This window comes from Macaca thibetana, chromosome 7, assembly GCF_024542745.1.
Source record: "Macaca thibetana thibetana isolate TM-01 chromosome 7, ASM2454274v1, whole genome shotgun sequence".
Lineage (NCBI taxonomy): Eukaryota > Metazoa > Chordata > Mammalia > Primates > Cercopithecidae > Macaca > Macaca thibetana.
In genome coordinates this window covers 146,309,035-146,327,627 of record NC_065584.1, presented here as the reverse complement: position 1 = coordinate 146,327,627, position 18,593 = coordinate 146,309,035, and the positions used below count along the sequence as shown (strand labels likewise).

The window sequence follows — 18,593 nt, the reverse complement described above, 5'->3', positions numbered from 1 at the left end:
GCAGAGTTTTGTTTTAAAAAAGGCTTCAAGCTATGGATTTTGCCTCATCGTGTTTATTTTGTTCATGTCTTTTTAAAACAGTTATGCAAAATTTCTGTCAAAGTTTTAATAGAAATAGAATCTCTAGTGCATTCACATCATCAAGCCGTTTTTGAAAGGGTGACTTATAAAGTGGGAAATATGTAATTTTCAATAGCCTAATTATGTTTTTATTTTTTTCTCAAGTAATGAGACATAATATTTTGTATCTGATTTTTTTTTGTTGTTGTTTTTGAGAAAAACTATGTTGCTACTTAAACTTCGACTCCATTGCATACATATGGGATACTTGTGAGCCTTTGGTTTTTCTGAGAGATGAATAAATGAGGAAAGAGTGCTGTCATGCACCCAGCTTTTCTAGTTTGCAAATTTTGTGTCTGGAGTAGCTGTCCACAGCTCTCCAGGCAAGGGTGATAAATGCTATCATCTGTTAGGTAGCCTGCTTTTTCCAGTTCATGGGAGGACGTGGGGGAACTATAGTCGAGCACACTTGATAAACACTTGATGATTTGAATTATATTGAATACTTTTGGACTCAAATTTTCATAGGATGATCTTTGAAGATAAATTCCTTCAGGGAGGTTTTATTTCATAAAATAATATAAAAAGGCTGCCTTATATTTTGTGTGACTACACTGATGTGTTTTGTTAATTGCCCAAATTCCTTTCCGGCCATTATTGGCTTGTTTCTCTAGTATTGCATTATAATGTAATACTCAAGAATTGCATTATAATGCAATAACATATATAATTCTATTATAAGTATAAAATATTCAGTAATTGCTTAATAACATATATCTTGCTTTGGAGATTAGTAGTCTTGTTTACTAATGGATAATAAGATTCTATTTAATGTTGACCTGTTTTCTATACAGATTAGAAACTGAAAGGTGAGAGAGAGATTATTGAGATATATAGGAAATTCTTCATCTTTTTTATTGTTTTAGCAAGAATAAAATAATGAATAGCATATTTTTTTTTCAGAATGATTGACAGAAAGAATGACCAAGATAACAACAGTTCTATGATTGATTTAAGTTACAAACAAGACAAAAATGGAAGTCAAATTGATGCTATTCTTGACAAGCTGTATGTATGTGCCAGTGTGGAATTTCTGATGACTGTGGCAGATTTCTTTATCAAAGCTGTGCCTCAGAGTCCAGAAAATGTGGCAAAAGAAACACAGATTTTACCAAGACAGACTGCCACAGGGAAGGTCAAGACAGAGAAAGGTTGGCAGAATTTATCTGTCATAGATGACAACTTGTGTATTTTGACAAGAATTACAAACCAGAAAAAAGAGAAATGAAGAATTTAAGAATGTAAAATTAGTCTTTTAGGTTTAAGCATATTCTGTATATAAACTTTAGCTTTTTAGTTTTTAAAAACATTTTAAGAAATGTTTTAAAATGGAAACATTTTTAAGAGAGAGGTACAGTAGAAATTGGACTAATGGCCAGGAAACTCCACTTTGGTTCCAACTGTGCCATGAACATTTCTTTACTGATCCAGAAATGAGGTTAATTTGGGTCAGTGGTTAGTGGTCTGTTTTATAGGTGGGGAATCTTATTCAAAGAAAACATGTTGAGAATTCTAGCACATTGAAGAACAATTGGAAACATTAAAGCAGAACATGGGGACTTTGGAGGACCCAGCAGGACTTCCCTGGATGTCAGCTTAACTCCTTAAACTCTGGAAGAGTTTGCATGTCTGGTCTTGGTGTATGCTGAAGCCACTTTCAGCTCTATACTTCTTTTATTCCAGCATTATCCAGTAGATCAGTGATTCTTTTCTTTCCCTTTCTTTTCCTTTCCTTTTCTTTCCTTTCCTTTTCTCTCCTCTCCTCTTCTCTCCTCTTTCCTTTTTTTAAAATTTTTAAATATTTTTTAAATTTTTTTGACATAGGCTCTCACTCTGTCACCTAGGCTAGAGGGCAGTGATATAGCTTGGCTTACTGTAATTTTCGCCTCCTGATGTGAGTTCAAGCAATCCTCCCACCTCAGCCTACTGAGTAGCTTGGGTCCACAGTTGTGCACCACCACACCTGGTATTTTTTTATTTATTTATTTTTTTGGTAGACATGGCTTTGCCGTATTACCCAGGCTGGTCTCAAACTCCTAGGCTCAAGCAATCCACCCACCTCTGCCTCCCAAAGTGCTGTGGATTACACCTTGCCCCTGCCAGATCAGTGACTTTTCTATGTTAAATTATAATTGTCTAAGGTCAGATATTTTTCTCTCTAATATATAACCCAGATTGGAAAACTAATATATCCTGGTAAGAATGCTATTTTTAAAATTTACCTTTAATATTTTTAAAATAGTGATCATATCTGGTATCTCTATATTTATATATGCTTTGAATATATTTATAGTATAGATTATATGATATTGACTATGGACTTCTGGGTGAAATTGAAAGAAACAAGTAATAATAATCTCTTTTATCGGGTCTCTTTTCCTCTTCCTGATATTCTTCTTTCCAGTTTTCCCCTTCCCCTGCAAGATAGTATATACTTATGCCTGTGTACATGCACATACTTTAATTCTGAAAAAAAAAAACTTCAAAACAGGATTATTCTTCCTGGGTCAGAGTGGTAATGATATTCTTGGGACAGGGATCAGATTGCCTTATCTTGCTCAATCTGCAATTGTTAATAATCATTTAATACTTAGTATTAATCAACCAATTAATATTGTCAGTTTCACCATATCTGTTATAGAAAAACATTGAGAACAAGTTAACAACTTGTAGATAACATGTAGTCAAATGAAAAGACTTACCTTAAACTTTTCTGGTTCCTGTCGTTTGTTTCTTCAGATGACTCTGTTAGACCAAATATGACCTTAAAGGCCATGATCACAGATCCAGAAGTGGTATTTGTTGCCAGCCTGACAAAGGCTGATGCTCCTGCTCTCACAGCGTCGTTTCAATGTAACCTTTCTCTGTCAACATCCAAACTCGAACAGATGATGGAAGCTTCTGTGAGAGATCTGAAAGTGCTCGCTTGCCCTTTTCTCAGAGAAAAGAGAGGGAAAAACATTACCACAGTAAGAATTACCTTGTGTCCTAATCTTGGGTTGAAGAATGTCAGAAATGGTTGATTCATAGAATCCTATAATATGAGAGTTCTGCAGGGACTTTAGAGATTATTTATTGTGAACTTGGGGTTTTACATATAAAGATATTGAATTCCAAAGATGTTAAATGACAGCCATGGCTGCTAGTGACAGAACTGGGGACTACCTCCAGAATAGTTTTATTTTCATTATACCATCTTCTGTTGAGTAGTGTTTGAATTTTAGTACAAATTAATATTCTTTTTCAACTGTTTCTTTTGTTTACTGGAGTATAGCTAATGAATGAATGAATGAATATTTAGGCCTAGAATGAAAAAAATTAAATTGGAGTCATCTTGCCAAAAGTGATGGTGTTCTGTTATTAAAAGTGAATGTCAATTATGTTTTCACATTATTATTGAAAAATATTATTTTAATCAGTTAATTACCACACCAATTATTTTGTAGTATTTATAATTTTATGGTAAGAGAATCATTATATTATGTGACTTATTTGCAGTGGTATTTTAAATTTAAAAAATATGTGGACAAAGTGACTTGCATAAAGAAAGTATGAAGTCTATAATATTATCATGAAATATTCTTTGACAGGATAATCTTTTTACATGTCACCAAAAGCTTATATCAATTAGCTCTTCCTAATTCTTTCTCTTTTAGGGACAAGGGTCTCACTCCGTCACCCAGCCTGTAGTGCAGTAATGCCATCTTACCTCACTTCAACCTCAAACTACTGGGCTCAAATAATCCCTCTGCCTCAGCCTCCTAAGTAGCTAGGACTACTAGCCAGCTAGTTTTTTTTTTTTTTTTAAATTACTTTTTTGTAGAGAAGGCGTCTTGCTGTGTTGCGCAGGGTGGTCTTGAACTCCTGGCCTCAAGCAGTCCTCCTACCTTGGCCTCCCAAAGTGCCGGGATTATAGGTATGCACTACCATACCTGGCCTTATCCTATTTTTTTAAAAACTGGCAATTATGCACTACTAATTGCTCCAGTGAGTTCAGGTACAAGCTTATTTATTCATTTCTTTAGTGATATATAAGAATATAGCTTCACAATTTGAAGATTTGACTTTTATTCTAATAAAGGCCTTATATGATATTTCAGACTGACCTGTCAAACATCTGGAAACTGTTTACTTACCTACCTTACCACAGTCTTTAGCTCACTTTTATAGTTATTTCAAAGGTATATTTTATAGAGTCTATAATTTAAAAACTATTTTAGCAGAAAGAAACATTTTAAACAGTAAATGTGCTTTATTACTTGAGGATTTGGCATGATAAATTAATTGGAACTGCTTAAAGTGATTTACCAATGTTCACAGATTTCTCATAGTTCAGAAGAGTCTTCACAACAGAGTCTCGGCTAATTTATTTTTGCTTTTTTGCTTTTAGTGTAATAGCAGGCTGTAAAGATCCCAAGTTAAGTAAGACATGGTTCTTGTAAGTGTGTTTTACATATATAATGGATCTATGGAAATGTGAATTTTGTTTATCTGTTTATAGGTCTTGCAGCCCTGTTCTTTATTTATGGAAAAATGTACGTGGGCTTCAGGAAAACAAAATATAAATATTATGGTTAAAGAATTTATAATTAAGGTTAGTACTTACCGTATTCTTTTTTTTCTTCACAACATTGCATATTTGCAGTTGAGACAGTATCTTTTGATGTCTCTCATAACTCAAGCATTATGCAAGTCACATACTCAGTAATCTGTAACTTCTAACGTGAAAGTATATTTTTCTTTAATGCAAATGTTTGTACTTTTTAATATCTACAAATGATTGGGGTAGTTTTGCTCTATTATATTTGCATGCATGTGTTGGGGAGGTTGAGTTGGAGGAGGGAAGAGACAGGTGGGAAGAGAAGGGAAGAAAGGATGGAGAGAAGAGGTTGTTATTACTTTATTTGTAATAAGTTCTTTTTAGGCTTTTATTTGATATATAATTTGATTGAATTTAATAACTATATTATTTGGCTTCAAGTATTTGTAATGACAGATGTACACTAGAAATAATTATTAGAGTTTACTGTTTTTTTCTCTGCATTTAAAGTATCGAAAAACAGTAATTGTTTTCCAATGGTATTCAGGTTCTTTAAGTATGAGCTCATGCCCAGTCACGAATAGAAGATATAGGATACTTTCTGCAATCTATTTCTCTGCACAAAAGATACAAAAATGAATCCTTTTTTGGTTAATTGCTTAATTTTTGGTTAATTGGTTAATGCCAGTAATGGTAGTAGCTTTACTTATATAGGTCCGTGACCAACAGTGATTGAACTGAGGCTCAAACTCATTTCATTTGAAGTACCATGTAAATATCAATTTAGTTTTTTCTCAACATTTTAAAATACTGGATAGTCTTAGAATATATATTGTTAATGGATTTACTTTTAAAAATATATAAAGTAGTAAATGAGGGGAAAACTCGAATTTGCATGTATTTTCTCTTAAGGTACTAAGTTAGGTGCTGGTGAGAATTTCCATTCTTTGTACATAAATTTATGATTGATTCAACAAACATTTTTGAGCTTTTACTGTTTATAAAAAAAATGTCCTTTACAAGGCATTGGGGATATGTAGCCCCTGCTGTCAAAAAACTTAATGACATATGTGGGAGAAAGAAAGAAATCAGAGATTACAGCTTTCAGTGCTAGAGGCATGGCCAAGATTTAGTTGAGAGCACAGGTATGGGACCTTTAATTCAGACCAGGACATCAGGCAAAGCTATGTAGAAGCAGGACTATTTGATGTGAGTTTTGAAGGGAGATTAAATAGATGGAGAGTATGGAATGGTTAATCCAGACAGAACTGATAATATGCACAAAGGCAGAGGTGTGAGAAAATCCGTTAAGATTTAGAGGGGTGGTCACATATGGCTGGAGAGAATGGTGTGGTGGAGTTGTAAGACTGGAAGCATTAATTATAAATGACATTAGTAAGACAAGGAAAAAAGTTGACAAGTTAGAAAAGCAGTACATACTAGATCTTGCTTTTGATTATATAATTTATCGCTCTACATTTTAAGTAAGGATTGTGAGAAGTGAACAATAAAGGGATACAGTTAACTTACTTAACTTAGTATTTCGCAAACTTTGGGAGAATTCTGGCTAGGTGGTTGAATAGGCACTAGGCCACAAAGAGCTTTGCACATTAAGCTAAAGAAAGTTTGAATTTTATCCTGTGGGATACAAAAGTTATGGGAAGTTGATGAAGATTTTAAACAGAATGACATACTCAGCTTTGGGTTGTAGAAAAATTATGCTGGTGGCAGTGTGGAGGGTAGGCTGAGAAGGTGTTGGGCGTAGAAGATATCATCAGTGTAGAACTAAGGTGCAGTAATAGGAGGTGAGGGAAGTGAGCAAAGAAAGGCACTATCCAAAGATAATAAGAAATTTGCAGATCTTGGAGTAAGTCAGAGGAGAGCTGTGATTTCCAGTCTTCTAGTTTTAGTAAGGCAAATTTATATCTTTTTCTCCCTTTTCTTTTTTTTTTTAAAGATCTTGTTGCATACTGATATTTATGTATATCTTGACAAGGGTCACACACTTTGGCTTAGTTCATGTAGCTGATTTTAAAATGAATTTGTTTATGTTTCTATACTTGTCTATTCACATAACACTATTTTGCTCTGAACTGATCAGTTTAACTTTAGATTTTGACTACCGACATATAATATTAGTTACTCAATTCCAGATAACCTGAGTAGAAGTCAGTGCTGCATGATTACTTGGCTTGACACATAATTTTGTGTTCTCTCTTGTTTTTCTTGGTTACGAATTTATTCAAAATTTAAATTAGTTACTTTAATTTAAAATTAAAATTAATTTAATTTAATTTAAAAATGTCACTTATAAATAATGTATGTCACTTAAAATCATGTATGTATATATTCTCATCTGGGAAAGAATTTATTATAAATATTTTTCTGTTTTCTTTTTTAAAGATTTCACCCATAATTCTTAATACTGTGATGACAATCATGGCTGCATTGTCTCCAAAAACAAAGGAAGATGAATCCAAAGATACATCTAAGGAAATGGAAAATCTTTGGGGTGTCAAATCGATTCATGATTATAACACTTGGTTTCTTGGTGTTGACATGGCAACAGAAGTAACAGAAAGTTTCAAAGACATTGAACATTCATTGATAGAGGAAAATTGTGGTGTTGTTGTAGAATCCATTCAAGTTACCTTAGAATGTGGCCTTGGACATCGAACTGTACCTTTATTATTGGCAGAGTCTAAGTTTTCAGGAAATATTAAAAATTGGACTTCTCTAATGGCTGCTACTGCTGACGTGACACTACAGGTATGGCCACATCACTTAATACCTTCAGAGACAACTTCCTGAAAGTGCAGTTTTGGAATTAAGATGTATACACTTTTCTTGTTTGTGCATGGCCACCATGAGTACATATGTGAATAGATATTTTATTCTGACATTTAATTTGTCAATGTATTTTTTTGATAATTATTTTTTAAAGATTGATTTGCTAAATAATTTGTTTATGACAATAGAGTAAGAGAGTAAAGGAAAATACACTCTATATATTGTTAGATGGGTTTTTTAAATGGCTAATGATATATAACGTTAATTACTCAATAGTTTTCCTATTAGTTACCGAAATATGTATTTAAAGCCAAAAGACTGTCTTATAATTTTGTGTGTGTCTTTCCAGGTGCACTATTACAATGAGATCCATGCTGTCTGGGAGCCCCTGATTGAGAGAGTGGAGGGGAAGAGACAGTGGAATTTAAGACTTCATGTAAGGAAATCTTAAAATATCTTTGGATAGAATGATACTATGCATATTCATTCTTAGTTTTTGGTTCAGTGATTCTTAAGATGTGGTCTAGGATCCTTGAAGCCCTTTTAAGGGCTCTGTCCATGAGGTCAGAACTCTTTTCATGTATCATTTTCATTCTCATTCTCTTACGAGTGTAGAGTGGAGTTTTCCAGAGACTACATGAATGTGATATTGCAACAGATTGAATGCAGAACAGAAACGAGAATTTATCTGTCTTCCCTTAAGGCAGGCAGTAAAGAGATTTGTGTATGTTCCTCTTCTCACTGTATTTTTAAATTGTTATTTTTGATTAAAAATGTTATTTATATTAGCATGTAATTTTTATTTTTAAATGAATATTTAATTTTTTTCAGTTTTAATTGTTAGTAGAGTACATATTGCTAGATACAACATAAATGAAACTCTTAGTGTAATCAGTGATTTTTAAGGGTAAGACCAGAATATTTGAGAATTGTTAATGAACTCTTTTGTGTTATCTTTTTATGTTATTTTTTGAGAACACCTCAGAAACCTAGATACTGAAGCACATTATTTCTTGATTAAAAGGAACTAGAGTCATATATTGTTAAGAAATTGTCATAGCATACTTCTTTGGGGCAGCCTTACTAAGGAGTCGGGCGCTGAAACTGACTCCACATATTCTTTTGTTAAAGATAAGTCACTTAACCTGTGTTCCAATTTCCTCTCAATAAAGAATACTTTTCTGACCTGCCTTTCTCTGGCATAGGGAGGCTAACAAAGAATGTTCTACAAGGCTTTTGAAATGCTACTAGAACAAAAGCTGATGGAATCTGATGGCTAGTTAAGTGTTTATTATATTAATACTACTTATTTGAAGGTGTTATTGGGTTAAAAAACAGAAAGAAACATTTCCAGGTGGCACCTCTAATAGGTACCAATTTAGACTTCAGGGTCCTCTTAGATTGCTCATCAACACATAATCACCAGTTGGGTGACACTGAAGAAATAGCTGTGCTCTGAGGAATGCATAAGAGACAAATATTGTAGCTGGCTTTGAGTAATTTCATGGCATAATTCTAAACTTTTCCCCATGCTTGGACTATACCCTGAAAGAATGAACGCTGATTTCCATGAAATCAAAGTGAAGCATGGTATATTTTTGAAAATAAGACTTTTGTGAAGCATTACTATAAAGTGATCAGTTTAAGAGAACTGAACTCTAGCATTTTTATTTTATTATCAACTGGCTAATAATTTAAATTTGGTCTGTTATTTTTCTTCGTAGGTAAAGAAGAACCCAGTTCAGGATAAAAGTTTGCTGCCAGGAGATGATTTTATTCCTGAGCCACAAATGGCAATTCATATTTCTTCAGGAAATACAATGAATATAACAATATCGAAAAGTTGTCTTAATATTTTCAACAATTTAGCAAAAGTATGTCTGAATCTTGCTTAGAATATTTCAAGTGGAATTTTAAAAATGAAACATGTAATTTTTTTGTCATCAAAATTAGCTTCCAAAAAATGTGTAATGATGGTATACGTTTTGGAAATAATGTATACTTTTCAAAAATTTAACTGTGATGATATGTTCCTTTTCAGGGTTTTTCAGAGGGCACTGCTTCTACTTTTGACTACTCTTTAAAGGACAGAGCTCCTTTTACGGTAAAAAATGCTGTAGGTGTTCCCATTAAGGTGAAGCCCAATTGTAATCTCAGAGTAATGGGCTTCCCAGAGAAAAGTGATATTTTTGATGTTGATGCTGGCCAGAATTTGGAACTGGAATATGCCAGCATGGTACCTTCAAGTCAAGGGAACCTATCTATATTGAGTCGTCAAGAAAGCTCCTTCTTCACTCTGACCATTGGTATGCTATATTTATTTTCTTCTAAGGGCATCTTAGCAGTTGTTGGTGTGGGCTTATTTTTAATAAAATGTGAAAAAACATTTTGCTGCAGATATCTGGAGATACAACATTTGAAACGTATAATTGCTAACCTCTTGTTTCTTGTTTTCTAAACTTGAGAAAATTTAAACTTTATTAAGAAATACTTTACAAAACTAGATTATTTTTATGCCCTTAAATAACATATATATAATGTATGTTTTATATATATATAATGTATTTTTAAAAAGATTGGAGTTTAATGAGGAGAGAAAATAGCTGTATTCAGAAGTCTTACAGTATTGACACTGTGACAAAGAAAAAGATTGTTGCTGTATAATTGAGAGAATAAGAAATAAGTTGGATTTTGTTTTTATATTCAAAACCCCAAGAAAAATTGTTTTTGGTCAAAAATTTTATAACAGTAACTGGTCTCCTTTTTTTAGTTTATGAGTCTTTTTTTTTTTTTTTTTTTTTTTTTTTTTTTTTTGAGACGGAGTCTCGCTCTGTCGCCCAGGCTGGAGTGCAGTGGCCGGATCTCAGCTCACTGCAAGCTCTGCCTCCCGGGTTTACGCCATTCTCCTGCCTCAGCCTCCCGAGTAGCTGGGACTACAGGCGCCCGCCACCTCGCCCAGCTAGTTTTTTTGTATTTTTAGTAGAGACGGTGTTTCACCATGTTAGCCAGGATGGTCTCGATCTCCTGACCTTGTGATCCGCCCGTCTCGGCCTCCCAAAGTGCTGGGATTACAGGCTTGAGCCACCGCGCCCGGCCTAGTTTATGAGTCTTAGAAAAGCAATTTGTGGTGATCATTTCTAGTGATGAAGAAAAATACTCATCATTATTTTGAGGTACTAATGATTATTCTGTCATAGAGAAACATTGGCAAATTAATATTTGGAATTCTTTTCACTTATGCACTGCCTTAGTACCTCATGGATATACAGAAGTTGCAAATATCCCTGTGGCCAGACCTGGACGGCGATTGTATAATGTACGGAATCCCAATGCCAGTCATTCTGACTCTGTCTTGGTACAGATTGATGCAACTGAAGGGAATAAAGTAATTACTCTTCGCTCTCCTCTACAGGTAATACTTCAAAGTGAATTGTATCCCTTTCAGTGTATCAAGAAATGTTAAATTATTTAACTGAATATAGGAATATAGTAAAACTTCATTAGGTCAATACTGATTATTCAGAAATAAATAGTAATTATTCAGAAATAAATAGTAAATGGAAATGGCTTCTTTTTACTGTCCAGCTTGCTTTGGTAATATTTATTTTAAATGTCTATAGTTTTGTTTACTTAAAGCTCATTTTTGTTGTCTGTCTGTTAAGATAAATTTAAAATTAATAAAGCTTTTTTGGTATATTCCTTTAAATATTCAGAACCGAGGATTATTGTAATTGTAGTTAGGAAACATTCCATTCTCTTTGTATGTCACTTGGATTATATTTTTCAAGTATGTATGAAGGCATATTGGAATGATCTATTCCTCTGAAAAACATTTTAGCATCTTAATCTGTGTAAATATTTTTTCTACTTTTAAGGTTTTATCCAAAGTTTTTCTTTTTCTGTGTATTACTACAGGTTTCAGCATATGGTCAACAAAAGAACGTTTTTTTCCTACCTGTAACATCAGATAAAAATGAAAAGGTTTCAAATTTTGGACATTGTTATCTTTTAGTTTGTTATTTGTTCCAATGCATAACAGACTGTTGTCAAGAAAAGATAGTTGTACTATTTTTCTCATGATTTTTTTGCTATCCATTTTTGTTTAGTTTTTACACATGATGCATTGAGAAAAGATTGTCTTGGAGAAAAAATGGCTTAAATCTTCAGAGAATAATACATATTTGAAAGATAATATAGACCAATACTAAACATAAGCTTATAATATATGGAGCATTTGAATATCTTAGTTTTCAACTGCCACATAAACATTATGTTTAATATATGTAGCACTTAAATACCCTAAAATTTTTCAATTGCCAATAAAAATATCTTCCAATATTGAGTTTGAAACTTTTTAGATCTAAACGTATTTGCTTGTGGCTCTCATTTTTCTTTTGAACTTACATATCTTTAAAAAAACTTGTATTTTTTTTTGTCCAACAGATCAAAAACCATTTCTCCATTGCATTTATCATCTATAAATTTGTTAAGAATGTTAAGCTATTGGAGCGCATTGGGATAGCCAGACCTGAAGAGGAGTTCCATGTTCCTTTAGATTCATATAGGTAGATAATTCTTGAAATGTATTGAACTTTAAATGTACTGAGTTGAGGATTTATATTCTGGAAAATAACTTCATATTTTTATTATCTAAAGATTGGTAAAAGCCAGTTTTAAGACATAATTTAGTCTTACATTGAGATACACATTTATATTATCATTGAATTTATCAGGTGAAAATTCTTTATTGTATATTTGATATCAGAAATTTTCTGAGTATTTTTATTAGATCGCCTTTGTATTTGAAGTGAAAAAAATTTTTAAGTTGTCTTTGTTTACAGAGTTTTTGTTTGTTTGTTTGTTTTTTGTTTTTTCTTAGGAAAGTTCCTCCATAAGTTAGCTATGTGATTTTGGGTGAATTTCCTAACCTAGAGCCCTGGTTTCCTCATCTATACATCTGTAAAAATAGGAATAATAGCACCTATCTTGTAGGGTTGTCAGGAAGATTTAATGAGATTCTTTTTTTTAAGTTCTGAATCAAAACTTTATTGTCACTGTTTCCTCCTTCTGCAGATGTCAGTTGTTTATCCAGCCAGCTGGAATCTTAGAGCATCAGTACAAGGAATCCACCACTTACATTTCTTGGAAGGAAGAACTTCATAGGAGCAGGGAAGTCAGATGCATGTTGCAGTGTCCATCAGTAGAAGTCAGCTTCTTACCTCTCATAGTGAATACAGTTGCTCTGCCTGATGAATTAAGCTACATATGTACACATGGGGAAGACTGGGATGTAGCTTACATTATTCATCTTTATCCTTCTCTCACTTTGCGGAATCTTCTCCCATATTCTCTAAGATATTTACTTGAGGTATGTCTCTTGCATTTTGTTTGATTTTTATTGTTGCCCAGAGTAAATTCTGATTTTGTTTTATGGCATTTTTAATTGAGGTCAGTGTTTTATATAGCGTATGTGTAATGTGTAATGCCTTCATAATACTAACGATAGCAAAAACTGGCATAACATTTACTATGTGCTAGGAACTGCTCTGGGTACTTTACATGTACTAGCCTATTTACTGTTTATAATAACCTCCTGATGTAGGTACTGTTGTTAGGCCCATTTTACATATAAGAGAACTGAGTTGAAATGGGTTAAGTGACTCGCTCAAGGTCCCGTAGCTAGGAAGTGGTAGAGCTGGGATTTGAGCCTAGGCAGTTTGGCTTTTTGATCCCTGCCTCTTTACTGCATCTTCCTTAAATTAAGAAGCATGATCATCTCTTTATTAATTAAGTAAAATTCCATTAACTAAAATAGAGGAAAAAATGAGAAAATATTTCATCTTAGTTTAAAGTTTTTATTTTAAAGTCAACATTGTGATTATTTCTTCAAGGTTCTGTTGAAAATAAACCTTGGAAAATAAAAAAATAATTACTGTCTGTCTTAAGAAGTAATAAAGATTTTCTAGTAATGTTGTATAATAAATATTTTAAAATTTCCATATGGCAGTATATTTTAAAATACTAAAATCTGGAAAGTGTTTGTAACCTACATGTTTTTTAATCCGACAATGAGCCATTCCTGAGTTGTGGAGACAAAATTAATAAAACGAATTAAATAGTATTTATATAAGAGTATTTTGTAAGAATTAAATAGTGTTTATATAAGAGGGGTTTTTAGTAAGGAAACCTGGTTTATAGGTTATTACTCATTTTTCAAGTAATTCCACCTTACTTAGATAACTTGTCAGAGTAATTTTTTACCTGACAAGTGAATAAGAGTAGTTTTCTTATTCCATTCATATGGGAACCATTAGGCATGGTCTATAATTAGAGGATAAAACTGAAGGCCAGGCAGTTCAGTGGCTCATTTAATGACAGCTCTCATGGACAACAGCCAGGCTTCCTGAATTTAGTCTTTGACTCTTGATACAGACCTGATTTTTTCACAAAAAATTTAGGCTGTTAGTCTCCTAATGGCGAAAATCAGTTTCTGCCTTTGGCTATGGTGTAGTATTTTCTTTTTAGTCCTTAGTGAGTACTGGACATTTGTAAAATGTAACCTTGGTACTTCACAGAAGACTTAGCAGTTTACCTGCATCTGGTAGGTTATTTAGCATTTGTGAAAAATATGAATTTTGTTATTTCAGAGGTTTTAAAAAGTTACTAAGCAAATTTTTGTTTGTTTTTAGGGAACAGCAGAAACTCATGAGCTGGCAGAAGGCAGTACTGCTGATGTTCTGCATTCAAGAATCAGTGGTGAAATAATGGAATTAGTCCTGATGAAATACCAGGGCAAAAACTGGAATGGACATTTCCGCATACGTGATACACTTCCAGAATTCTTTCCTGTGTGTTTTTCTTCTGACTCCACAGAAGTGACGACAGTTGACCTGTCAGTCCATGTCAGGCGAATTGGCAGCCGGATGGTGCTGTCTGTCTTTAGTCCCTATTGGCTAATCAACAAGACTTCCCGGGTTCTTCAGTATCGTTCAGAAGATACTCATGTGAAACATCCAGCTGATTTCAGGGATATTATTTTATTCTCTTTTAAGAAGAAGAACATTTTTACTAAAAATAAGGTGTGGTTTTGTTCACATAATAAGTTAAAGCAGATAAATTCCTAATCTAGAAACTTGGGAGTCATTTGCCTTCCCTAAAACCATGCTAACCTATTTGCTAAATGCCATTGGTATGAATTAGGTTCAAGGAGACTTAAGAAAAGCATAATCAAGTGGGATGTTAGGAACCAATAGGTTTCCTGAGACTGAGTTGCCTTTTTCTCCAATGCCTATAGAGTTACCTCTGTTCTTGAAGAAGTAGTAGTAGTGGTAGTAGTAGTAGTAGTAGTGGTAGTAGTAGTAGTATAGTAGATAGAATAGCTTGAATTTATTTACTTTACCGGTGATGAAATGGCATTTTTAAAGAAGTTACCATTGAATTTGGCGTATATTAGATGAGTCTTCCTATGTGTGAAGCACTCAGCCAGGCCTTTGGGAGAGAAACCTAATGCCTAAGCCTCATCCTTTATGCTCTGGTCCCTTCTTTCCTCTTCAGGCTTATGTTTTGGTATCCCTCACCACACACTTTCTCAAGGACTCACCTCTAGGCTTTTGTATATGCTGCACCCTTTGCCTACAGTGCCTCTTTCCCTGTTTTTTTTTTCTGTCTTCCTCATCATCCCTGATTATCTGCTGTTCATTTGTCATTCTGCTCAAGCCTGATATATATGAAGATTTTCTAACCATTTAAAATGGGCCTAGACATCCCATCCGTGTTCTTATAGGAGTAGTGGTTCTCAAATTTCAGTGTATATTAGAATCACCTAAAGGTTTTTTTTTTTTTTTTTTTTTTTGTGATGGAGTTTTGGCCAGGCTCAGTGGCTCATACCTGTAATCCCAGCCAGCACTATGGGAGGCCGAGACTGGTGGATCACCTGAGGTCAGGAGTTCGAGACCAGCCTGACCAGCTGGTGAAACCAAATTAGCTGGGCATGGTGGCAGGCCCCTGTAATCCCAGCTACTCGGGCAGCTGAGGCAGAATCACTTGAACCTGGGAGGCAGAGGTTGCAGTCAGCTGAGATTGTGCCATTGCACTCCAGCCTGGGCAACAGAGTGAGACCCCATCTCAAAAAGCAAAACAAAACAAAAACAAAAAAGGAAATGGAGTTTTGTTCTTGTTGCCCAGGTTGGAGTGCAATGGCACGGTCTTGGCTCACTGCAACCTGCGCCTCCCGGGTTCAAGCAATTCTCCTGCCTCAACCTCCCAAGTAGCTAGGATTACAGGTGCCTGCCGCCACACCCTGCTAATTTTTGTATTTTTAGTAGAGATGGGATTTCACCATGTTGGCCATTCTGGTCTCGAACTCCTGACCTCAGGTGGTCTGCCAGCCTCGGCCTCTCATAATGCTGGGATTACAGGTGTGAGCCACTGCACCTGGCACCTGAAGGGTTTTAAACACTGATTACTGGGTCCTGTCTCTACAGTTTGATTCAGTAGGTCTGGATATGGTTTGAGACTTTGCATTTCCAACAGGTGATGCTTTGGGAACTCCACTCTCTTTGAGTGTTGGTTAACACGTGGTATTGTAATTGCTTGTTTATGTGTCTGACCTCTAGTTGTCCTCAAGTTTTTTACAAACTAATTGGATGGATGAGGGTGAGATTAATACAAGGGCACAGTTTGATCTCTTCTATAAAATTTTATCTAAATCCCAGAATCAGAAGTAAACTATCCTCTCACCTCTATAGCATTTTTTGCCTCTTGTATGGCTCTTATCCCATTGAGTCTTGTATCATAATTTTTAGTATGTATTTCCTAGTCTGTCTAGTTGGAAGCTCATTGAAGACAGGAACTGTGTCCTATTGTCTTCCATTCTGCCTATCACAATGTCTTTAATGTAGTGTCTGCTGAATAATGTTAAAGACATAAATTCTCTATATGCTAAGACTTTAAAGATTTGTTAGCTCTGTATCATAAGTCTATCACTGGAAAACATCATTTTGCATTATAATTCTTCTTAAAAACAATACAGAATCTTATTGGTATCTAGGTTTACTATACTCATTGCATAGGTGAATGAGAAAGTCAGAACTATGTTTTTGTTTTATTGTTCCCTAGAGTTTTTTGTGGCTCTGTTACCTGTTTGCAGTATGGCTTTGATTATATTTTTCTGTGTCCCACAGTACTAAAGAAATTTCTAGTAGTCCAGCAACTTTCTCTCAAATAAAATTATTATAGTGTTTTAGATTGCTTATATGACGATATGTGCTCTCTGGTATAGGTACAATTAAAAATTTCAACTAGTGCCTGGTCCAGTAGTTTCTCATTGGATACAGTGGGAAGTTATGGGTGTGTGAAGTGTCCTGCCAACAATATGGAGTACCTGGTAAGATTCTGCTTCCTTATTTACCTTTGATTCCATTCACCTTTTTTTTTTTTTTTTTTTTTTTTTTTTTTTTTTTTTGAGACAGAGTCTTGCTCTGTCGCCCAGGCTGGGGTGCAGTGGCCGGATCTCAGCTCACTGCAAGCTCCGCCTCCCGGTTTTAGACCATTCTCCTGCCTCAGCCTCCCGAGTAGCTGGGACTACAGGCGCCCACCACCTCGCCCGGCTAGTTTTTTGTATTTTTTAGTAGAGACGGGGTTTCACCGTGTTAGCCAGGATGGTCTCGATCTCCTGACCTCGTGATCCGCCCGTCTCGGCCTCCCAAAGTGCTGGGATTACAGGCTTGAGCCACCGCGCCCGGCCTCCATTCACCTTTTCTACAGTTCAACAAACAAGTTGGCTCCTAAAGTGTACAGAAATTTGAATTTAAAGTGATAATGTGGAGGGAGGGCTGTTATCACTACAAATTTTTATGGTCACTGATACCAGAGCAAAACCTGAATTTGTCTAAGTTTAAGACAGTGAGTTTAATCCATCCAAGTGAGCAACTTGGTAAATATTCAGAGTATGGTAGAATCCTTATTCTATGCCATCCCTTGCCAGACATTTCTTAAATCTTAAATTTGACTAGTATGAAAATTTTAGTAATCTGATGCCAATTAACCTATTTTATTACTACTTCAAAATTTTTGTTTTACTAATAACAGATAATAAAACTTGTACACTAATTGTAAAGCAATTTATGTTTGAAATTTTAAAAAGTAGGGAATTCTAGACATACTAAGTCTGTCATTACAAGTCGTTAAATTACTAATTGATATTTCTTGAATTGTTTCTGATGGAGCAAAACTAAGGAACCAAAATTCTTTTTTCTTAGACGATAATCTGTAGTAGAATGTAACTTATAGTTGCTTTATTTAAGAATAATTATTTTAAAATATGTTAAGAAGTTTGTGTGTGAATGAGGGGATGTGTGTGTATTTCAAAGACATTGAAAAAACTGGAAAATAAGCTTGTTTCCTTTCCACAGGTTGGTGTTAGCATCAAAATGAGCAGTTTCAACCTTTCGCGAATAGTTACCCTGACTCCCTTTTGTACCATTGCAAACAAGTCATCTTTAGAACTAGAAGTTGGCGAGATTGCATCTGATGGCTCAATGCCAACTAATAAATGGAACTATATTGCTTCTTCAGAGGTAACATTTTTCTTTATTACAACTGGTTCCTAAAATATACAAGTAAATATTGACATCTAAATAAGAATTGTATATACCTCTTTTTCAGACTCTATCACATTTATGTGTTGAAATATGACAGCCAGCTTTGAAAGATTTTTTTCATACTATATTTTTAAAAAAAGAAGAAAAGTTTTGATAATACCTACACTAGCCCAGTCTAGATCATTAATAGTTTTTTCTAATTCTTCCTATATGTGTAGAATGTAGCTATGTACTGTAAAAAGTACATAGAGATTATGTATTATATGGTGTCTCCATAGTCAAGATAATGTCTCTATATTCAAGAAGCTATTGTCTTAAAAGAGTAGTAAAAGTCAGCACATAGAGAGATAGATAGCACATGCTAAGTTATAGGTGGTTATAGAATTTCTGAATAGGTGAGCTGGAAATTTCTTTGAAAATTAGCTAAAATTCCGCTCTCTCACTTTACTGAAAAGGAGACTTTTCCAAGATTGATAAAGTCATTGGTAGTTGAAATCATGGTGTTGTAGATCAAAAGATAAAAGTTTCACAGAAAAGGTGGG

General features: G+C 34.3%; 1 protein-coding gene across 7 annotated transcripts in view; it reads left to right on the top strand.

Annotated features, from left to right (window-relative positions):
- VPS13C (vacuolar protein sorting 13 homolog C) overlaps window positions 1–18,593 on the top strand; it is a 190,352-nt gene that overhangs the window by 117,307 nt on the left and 54,452 nt on the right. For all 7 annotated transcript variants that reach the window (XM_050797231.1, XM_050797228.1, XM_050797226.1 and 4 more), the window contains 13 exons: window positions 1,024–1,271; window positions 2,860–3,089; window positions 4,622–4,714; window positions 7,064–7,429; window positions 7,800–7,886; window positions 9,175–9,324; window positions 9,492–9,756; window positions 10,702–10,862; window positions 11,894–12,015; window positions 12,524–12,818; window positions 14,140–14,529; window positions 16,731–16,835; window positions 17,863–18,027. In XM_050797231.1, coding sequence (XP_050653188.1) covers window positions 1,024–1,271; window positions 2,860–3,089; window positions 4,622–4,714; window positions 7,064–7,429; window positions 7,800–7,886; window positions 9,175–9,324; window positions 9,492–9,756; window positions 10,702–10,862; window positions 11,894–12,015; window positions 12,524–12,818; window positions 14,140–14,529; window positions 16,731–16,835; window positions 17,863–18,027 — 2,677 coding nt within the window. The remainder of the gene's footprint in view (window positions 1–1,023; window positions 1,272–2,859; window positions 3,090–4,621; window positions 4,715–7,063; window positions 7,430–7,799; window positions 7,887–9,174; window positions 9,325–9,491; window positions 9,757–10,701; window positions 10,863–11,893; window positions 12,016–12,523; window positions 12,819–14,139; window positions 14,530–16,730; window positions 16,836–17,862; window positions 18,028–18,593) is intronic.